General features: G+C 36.5%; 1 protein-coding gene and 1 long non-coding RNA gene across 2 annotated transcripts; one reads left to right on the top strand and one right to left on the bottom strand.

Annotated features, from left to right (window-relative positions):
- Positions 1 to 316: 316 nt before the first annotated feature.
- Positions 317 to 6,203, bottom strand: LOC131072562 (uncharacterized). Its single transcript, XR_009112705.2, has 2 exons — positions 5,873 to 6,203; positions 317 to 521 (listed from the first exon to the last, which is right to left on the bottom strand). It is a non-coding gene; the product is annotated as an uncharacterized LOC131072562 (long non-coding RNA).
- LOC131072561 (WEB family protein At5g55860) lies at positions 3,092 to 6,029 on the top strand. Its single transcript, XM_058008746.2, has 3 exons — positions 3,092 to 3,253; positions 3,393 to 4,604; positions 4,754 to 6,029. Exons 1-3 carry the CDS (start codon positions 3,092 to 3,094, stop codon positions 5,852 to 5,854), a joined length of 2,475 nt encoding a protein of 824 aa, XP_057864729.1. The 3' UTR covers positions 5,855 to 6,029.
- Positions 6,204 to 8,925: the final 2,722 nt, after the last annotated feature.

The following is an 8,925-nucleotide window of genomic DNA, read 5'->3' on the forward strand; positions in this document are numbered from 1 at the left end:
TATAAATTGGCATATACCATTAATTGTGTTATTTATCGCTTACATAACTTTATAATAAGATTTTTAAATAGCTTACAACAATTCTCATATTCAAATGATTTTTAATTTTTACTAATTATAAAATTTATCATAAAACTAAATTCCTTATCAAGCTTAATCCCAAATTATATTCTTGCATATTTGAAAGAACATGATTAGGTAGGCTTTCTCTTACACGAATTAAATAATTAGTATTATCAAAGCAACAAATTATCTAATTTACTTGATATCACCATATGTAGTTTTTTTGTGGGAAACAAAACTGAACCATTACATATTGAAAGAATTTAACATCTCATTATAATAGAGGACAAGGTTAATAAATCTGTTTTCACGTAGAACTATAAAATTAACTAAATCATTAACAATGTATCTTGTATTATTTTCTTGGCTGGGAACTGGCTCGATTGGTGAGAGCTTCCTATGATAGGCATGAGGTCACAAGGTCCAATCTCCCCTCAGCCCACACCGATTCCTACAATCTGAATTCCATAAGATATAGGTGAGTCAAATTTATTATCCTTTCTCACAACCATCCAACAATATCATCGACTTTGAAATAAATTTCACATATATAAATATTATTACTCATTCTTAGTACATATGATAGGCCATCTAAAATACAAAATCAATAAAAAATAATAATATTTAAGAATCATCTGTTTTAAGGAAAAAGTCTATGATAATAATGTTTTTATATCAACGTTTTGGTCATATGATCATAAAATATTTCTGAAACTTTGACGCATTTGTGCGAAGCATTCTTATCACTAATATGAACTGCTCAAATATTATCTTTTATCAGAGTCAAACATTGTTCTAAAATATGAAAAGATAAACTTTGTAAGAAAGTCGGAAGCAAAAACAAAAATGTTTGTCTTTATTAGATGCTTTCTGCCGGATAAATCCGGCTATTTTTGGAATCCAATGTGAACTTTGGACAAAAATCATTTTTGGCCTCCACGAATTACATCTACACAGTCCCTCAAATATATCAATTTCTATTGTTGCTCACAAATTGGAGCTAAGTTCTTTATATAGTTTTATTTAATGGTGCTGGATTATGGCTGATCAAAGCTTTGGTTTGATCGCCAAACAGACTGTAATCGGGCTGTAACTTTGGCGTGTGGATTTTCTGCTTGTCGGAACTTTGTATTGGGCCACTGTGAGTATGTCTATTGGGCAATTTTGCGTATCGTAGATTGATTATGTTTGTTGGTTAGGAGTCAGAAATAGGAGCTCAAGGCTACCTGCAATTTCTTACAGGTAAGACAGTAAAAAATTCAGAAATCTTGCCTAGACACAATTTTTAGAAAAATCATATGGGTTAATCTCTTTCTAGAAATGATTACAAGAAACCCTTTGTTTGTTTGTTTCAATTGATTTATATTTAATGGTTGTTCAAACTCATAGTATACTCATACACATCACTCAAAGAAATTTAAATGGGTTAGGACAGATTTTCAGATTATATGATATCAATATCATTTTTCTGGATCAAACTTGAAGTATTCAATAATTCATAGCAATAGGCGACTCGCTTTCTCCACAATCAAGCCCTCTAGTTGTTACTCCATTTGCAAAATCTTAGCAAGTGTTGTGACTCAGAACCCTCAGTTCTTTCTTCACAAAAGAGACGCATTAATTTGAATCTTTTTAGTTGTAATTGTAAATCTAGATAAAAAGGAACCATAGACTTTCAATCCCATTGCTGAGGCACATTAAATTTGTATCCTCTTTAAAAGGGGTTAACCTGTGTTAGGCCAGATCAAATCACTAATTTGAACTTCAGGAATTGGGGAACATTTGCAACAGCTTAAAAATAGCTGTTGCCAAAATATGTAGAAGCGCTGAAAATCCTAGTTGTTGAAGATTTCTACTTAGGATCAGGCTTGATTCACACACACACTGTAATCAGCGAGGTCTGACTCTTTTTCTTTTATTATATCATCAGGGTTCTATTCAGGGTCCCCAGTCATGCTAAACAACATAAAATACTAACAAAACCACTATTACATAGCATCTAAACTAGCCTAAGAATAGGCATGTTAGACATGAAACCCTACCCAAACTAAACTATCACATTCCAAGAAGATACAAACAAAAAGGCCTTAGTGAAAACACAGAGCTTATAACAGAAACAAGACCTGACCACTATCACATGCTGCACCTTGTGGGAGTTCCTGCACACCAGTGTGCTTCAATTCCAGACCATGCAGAGGAGAAACTAGCGTTCACCAGCTCTGTTACGAACACCCTAGCCAGAAACATTAACTGATTCCACGAGCAGAACATGCGACCCTTCTGCCAGCTCCAAACTATGAAACCAAATACCTTTGATTATCTTACCATGATGCAGAGCATGCACTACATTAAACTCTACCAAAACCAGCAGCATATACCCACGACACACCTCAGAGTGGGAAGCTTGTTTCCCTCCTCTTCCTCAAATGCAGACTCCAGATGCAACAGGAGAGCTTCCAGACTATGATGAATCTCCACATCTACCATTGCTCCCTTCATTTAATTTAAAAGTCGTCTATTATTGACTCAAAATACCTGAGCATACAATTTTCACACAAACCGTTGGCCCCAAGAATGATTTTCACCACTCTTAGCGTTGGACGAACAATTGATAGTCTTCTTGAGCCTATAATCCAAAGCACTACCACAATGAAACTGATCTCTCCCCATCTCCTTATCAGTCATTACCTTAGAACCAACACACCCTAAAAGCAGAAAAATACACCAAAGAGAAGTTCTCTGACCTTTTTAACATTCCAGTGATCTTTGATTTCAAGGACTGTGTTTAAGTACAACAATTATTCTATCATATTAGACTTTGTGCATCAAACTAAGATGCCTCCTCCTTTCTGTTTCACTGACTTCTGTTTGTTCCTGTAACTCCTTTGCTTATTGCCATTTAAAGTTTAACTGAATACTGTTAGAAAAAGAACAATGGAAAATCCAAATTCTATATTTTTGTTCTCTCTGATCCTTACCTTTTTGTAGATAACAGGCTCGCAATAAAATCTTGGGCAAAGAGTAAGATATGGCAGGCACAACAGATTGCCATCTTCTAATACCAGTTGCTCCTAACATGGGAGAGGTTGATGCTAGACCCCTTGAATCCGTCAAAACAGCCCTTAGCTTATTTGGAGAGAGTATTCCTGAGTTTGAAGATGGAAAAAAGATTAAAATCTCATGTGGAGAGGTAATTTCAAGTTCACTTAAATTCAAATAGTAACTTCAGCTAATTTGTGGCTTCGTTGGTTTGTCAAAGGAGATGCCTTTAAGCATCTTAATCATGTTTATGTTTTTGGATCTGAAATTTTGCTCCGACATGTTCACAGAATTGCACAACAAAAGAAAGAGATGTGATTCTAGAGCAAACTCAATCCACCATGTTTGTGGAACAACTCAAAAATTCAGGTGATATTGAGCTTCAACGCCAACTAGAGTTGGAAAAAGCGAAGGTGATGTTTGAAGCTTTTACTAGAAAATTGGAAGAGGCAAGGAAATCCAAGGAAAGGGCTAGTAAAGTCCCTGCACTTGTTAAGAAACTAGAAGCTGCAAATCCCCATGTCATACAGGTCTACAATGAGGCTTTAAAAGCAGATCTTAGTGCTGCAGGAGAGCAGTTTATGATGGCCACTGCAGAGTTAGAAAATATCAGAGAGGAACTTCAGAAAACAAAGGCATGTGTTTTAACCTATGCGAAATCTGAGGCATTGGCTCTTGAACAACTAGACAAGGCAAGGATGGAAGCAGAAAAGAGTAATAACAAGCTAGAGGAACTTGTTAAGGAAATTGCTTCAACTGAGCAATCTCTTGCTCTTCTTCAATTGACTTGCATTAAAGCAGAGAAAGAAAAGGATGCTCTTTTGGCTGCAAAGGAGGCTGAATCACAGAAAGCTGCAGAAATGGCAGAGCAAAGTAGAAAAGACCTAGAGGCAAAGCTCACAACTACAACTTCAACTATGAAAAAGTTACAACAGGAATTGCACTTGGCAAAAGAGTTAGAGACCATACTTACCAAGGTTGCTGCTGATGCTACTCAAAGTCAAAATGATTTGAAGTTGAAGATTAAGCAGGCAGAGTCTGATGCAGAAACCTCTTTAATATCTATATCTGCAGAGCTTGAGGAGGCAGAAGGGAATCTGAAGAGGATGACAGAAGAGTGCAAAACTTTGCACTATTCAGCAGAATTTCTGAAGGCAGAACTGGATCAGGTATGGAAGGATATGAATGATTCAATGGAAAGAGAGGCAGAGCTAGAGGTTTCAATAGCAATGCTGAATGCAGAACTTCATCAATCCAGATCAAAGTCAGCAGCGGCAGCTGCAGCAGAAGCAAGGGCTAAAGTTGTTGCTTTGGACTTCTCTGTAGCTCTTAAACAACTAGCTATAGAGGCAGAGAGGGCAAAGAGGGAGGCTAAGGCCCTGAAAGAGGAGGCAAGGCAAGCAAACATAGAAGCAGAGAACACAAAGGCTGAGCTGACTGCTGTAGAGACAAGACTGCTGGATGCCTTAAAGGAGTCTGAGGAATTAAAGGAGGCGGCGCAGGCATGCAAATTTAATATGAACTATTTTTTTCTCAAAATTTAAATTTGCTTAGAATTTTTAAGATGAATACAAGAATAATCAATACATACTAGTAATATAAGGCTCTATTTGTATTTACTTTTTTGCTTTCTTTTTGAGGGATTTTTCAGGTCATAAAAGAGGAGGCAAGAAAAGAAAAATTAGAAGTAGATATAATAGTGGCTGACATGATTTATGTAGAGTTCAGACTGCAATTTACCATAAAAATGGTTGAGGAAATGACAGAGGAGTGCCAGGCCATACAAGAAGAGGCAAGAAGAGCAAAATTGGAAGAAGAACAAGCAAAGGCTGAGATGACTTCTTTAAAGCTAAAACTGCAAGATGCCTTAAAAGAAGGAAAAGAAGCAAAGGACGAAGTGCAAGCCATGAAAGAAGAAGCATGCAAAGTGAGGTTAGAAGCAGAGCAGGCAAAGGCCAACAAGGCTTTTTTAGAAGTAGAACTGCAAGATGCGCTAAGGGCAGCAGAGACACAGAAAGAGGCAGCACACACCATGAAAGACGAAGCCAGGAAAGCAAAACTGCAAGTGGAGGAGACAAAGAGAGAGATGTGTGCTGTAGAGGCAAGACTGCAATATGTCATAAAGGAGGTCGAGACAGCAAGAATTGCAGAGGAAGAAGCTCTTTCAGAGATAAGGTCTCTACAGGTAGAAAAAGATGAGGAGGGCATGAATGCACACAAATTTTTCACTGGAATTACAATGTCACCAACGGAGTATGAAAGCTTGACGAGGAAAGTGAAGGAAGCGGATAGTAAAGCTGCAGAAATCAAAATGAGTGCCAAAGAAGGTGATGAAGAACTGTCAAGCAAACTAGAAATAGCCAACAGAGAAATTGTGGAATTGAAGTTGGCGTTGGAGCAAGCATACCAAAGGGCAGAGAAGGCAGAGACGGACAAAAAATTAGTTGAACAAGAGACAAGAAAGTGGCGCAGGAGGGCTTATAATGCAGGTTATTTAGCCCAAAAAGAACAGTCAATTCAGAAAAATGACATTATTCCAAAGCCATCTGTAACAGTGATTAGGCCCCTGAATGCTGAGCCCCTCAGTAAGTTTCTCAACATAAAGATGCAGTCGACTGAAGGGTTACAAAGCTCCCATTCTAATACAAATACTAATGCTAGCTCCCATTCTAACACAAATACTAATGCTAATGATGTTTCTCAAAAGAAGAAGAATAGGATAATTACTAATCTTATCAAGAAGAAAACCTAAATCGGGTCTATGGAATACCTCTTCCAACCAAGCTATACCCCGTTTCCACCATCACATTGCGCTTGTAAACTTCATGAAAACATCTTCTTAGCCCGTCTGCTGTGGCAAAAGTCATAGATTTAACTACAAAATGGTACCTTAAATCAATGCATGTTATCTACTCGTTAGTTCTGTTCTTGCTGTGTATCAAATTACTTTCAGCTCTCACCTGCAATGTGGTGGTTGCTTTGTGTTAAAATGTTTGTTATGAACAAAATATTTACTGCCAAGAGGAATCGTCTGCTGCGCTCAAAAAGCTATATGTATTTTTAAAATCTTCGATAATAACTGTGGATTCAAGGTACAAGTGAACTGGAACAAGTTCAAATCTTTTCAGCGGCTGGTTGAATTCAACTTAGGGGTTTTTGAATTTTATTTTATATTTTTTATTAAAATAAAAATAGTATAGGGGAAATGACCCAGTAGTTGTGCACCCTAACTTTGTGCTCCTCAAAATCCTACTTGGAAATTTTAAATCACTCCGATTTTTTTACAGCAACTTACTTGGCAAGTCTCCTGCTTATAACTAAGGTTTCAGGGCCACATTATCAATTATGATGCCACATCAGCATGCTTTTTGCCAAGGTGTCCAAAACAACCCAAATAAAAAGTGAGACCAATAGGCATGCAAAAGAGACCCCAATAGTTGTGCAGCTGATATGGCATCACCTGATTGGTTACTTTTTACAATATTAGGACATTTCTTAACAACTATAGGTACATTTCCTAACAACTGTTGGTACATTTCCTAACAAAAATTGATATTTTTTGTTTCAAACAATAGATTTTATTTGTTCAATTTTTAGAACAAAAGGTATCAACAACCCTCACAACAATTGGTACATGCTCAACTACTGGGTCCTTTCCCCTAACATTCATCAAAAAATAGTACAATATTCATAAAAAAAAAGGTCAGGTGGTAGAAAGGCACACTCACAAAGTCTATAGGGATAAAGTCTAGAACATAAACGAAAATAGCAAGAGTAAATGATTACACTAGTATTGGGTGGATCTTTATCATCATAATCAAAATTCCATACATCATGAGGGTGGTGTCATCAAGAGATTCCCAACTTGTGATAGTGCATTCCTCCTTAGGAGTGTCCTCGACAAGTTATTGTGAGCGAATTAGAGAGATGACAAGTTGTAGATAGGAAACTTGTTAGAAATCGGCTAACCAGCTTCCCCACACCTTTGAGAAGAGGGAGAAAGATATCAAGGGAGTAGTCTAGGAGGCTAGAACCAACCTTGAGCACTAGAGTCTTGTGAATTGTCATGAGTAAAATCAATGGCCTCTCTCGACAAATTGGTTGTGATCATGCCTACAACCCATCAAAGGAGATGAACAATTTGAAAGCACCTTGGAAACAATACATGGGGCATTCTGTTGGTGATATATTACACCTATTAAGAGTAGCAAGATTGTACAACTTACACATCCACAACACCTTTGAGGTCCTTAGAGAAATATATCTCCACACAAACACATTGGTGAGGATGGGCTGAGTAAAATTTTTAGGTTCAATGCAAACCACAATGCCTAGTAAGGATGCTATCTAGGTCAAAAAGTTCTAGCAAGGCAAGGGGAGACTAGGGAACTTGACTCAAATAAGGATTCAAAGAGACTTGTCATCTATGTAAGTGTAGGGAGACCAAAAGGGGGTCTTAAGTGGCCACTTTTTTAATTTGTAAATCATGAAAATCTAATCTTGCATGAGAAATTGAAGGTAGTTCCGCTCAAAATTTGAAAATGCAACAAGAACAAGAGTTGTAGTGCTTTGAATCTACTTTCTAAACTTCTTTTTTTGTTTGAAAATGGTGGAGATTAAGGGGTTCAAAAATAGGGACCACAAAAAGTGGTATTGTTTTTATATAAAAAACACTACATAGTGTCTCATGTGGCTCCACTTTTTTTTTTAATATTTCAAAAATTGTTTTAGTTAAAAATTAGCTAACACTATATAGATTATGTCTAATTTTTCTACAATTTTTTTAATGAATGTATGATTTTTTACTAATTGTCAAAGTTGACACATCCTAAAAAATAAAAATTGAGCATGCTCCCACTTTCTTTTTTTAATACTAATTGAATTTTATTTTTTTTTTAACTAATGGAAAATTAAAATTTATAAACTAATTGATTTTTTTTAATGTATGTAGAATGGAGTCTAGTTTCTAAAAATGTATTTTGTTTCAAATTTTGATGAACAAGTATAAAATGAGACCAAATATACCATACATATGTTTTTGATAAAAAAAAATGGAGACACTGGCAAAAAAAATTAAAGATCAAATGTTAACATATTTGAAATGTGAAAAAAATACATGGTTAGAAAGTTAAGAGAGAACTCTGCATAACTATGTCATTTTTTTACTTGTATTGAAAAATGTGCAAACTTGACGGAAAGAACGCTCAATATTGTGTCTGTAGCGTCCTAAAATTGCACCCCTTGCAATTTTGACCGCATTTGGGGCCCTCACCTTAGTGTCCTCATCCCTATGCTTGATCTGGACCTATTTATGCCCCTACCATGCAATAAATGTCATATTTACACATTTCACCTTGCATTGCACTTTAACCCTTGGCCAAATATGGGGTAGAACTAGGGCATGGCGCCTTGGTCCTCCCTATTTGGGGCCCAATCAAAACCCTTTTCCCCATCTCAAATTTGGACGAGAATCCCCTCCCCGTGTCGGCCTATGTCAGAAAATTAATATGTTTGACGACGAGTAAGTATATAAGGGGGTCTTCCCCTCTCATTTTGGGCATAAGGCAGATATACATTCATGCTAGGTGAAATTGGGAGTACTACAATTGAGCATTCAATCATTGAATTATTCATCATCAAACATTTCTAGAGGTCTTCAAGGCTGCATATTCTTCATCTATCCATTGTGGAACAACTTTAAATCATTCATTTGCAAGCATGTGTGTGTGTTAGGGTTTTGCTATGTTCATGCCATTTCATACAACATATGTGATTACATTCAAGAAGCAAAGCATCATCAGTATTCATTGCAGATCTGAGGTA

Source organism: Cryptomeria japonica, chromosome 10, assembly GCF_030272615.1.
Source record: "Cryptomeria japonica chromosome 10, Sugi_1.0, whole genome shotgun sequence".
In the NCBI taxonomy this organism is placed as follows: Eukaryota; Viridiplantae; Streptophyta; class Pinopsida; order Cupressales; family Cupressaceae; genus Cryptomeria; species Cryptomeria japonica.

Coding starts and splice junctions, on each gene's coding strand:
- LOC131072561 (XM_058008746.2), top strand. CDS start 3,092: ATGGCAGGCACAACAGATTGCCATCTTCTAATACCAGTTGCTCCTAAC. Junction 3,254..3,392: donor TTAAAATCTCATGTGGAGAG/GTAATTTCAAGT, acceptor ACATGTTCACAG/AATTGCACAACAAAAGAAAG. Junction 4,605..4,753: donor AATTAAAGGAGGCGGCGCAG/GCATGCAAATTT, acceptor GGGATTTTTCAG/GTCATAAAAGAGGAGGCAAG.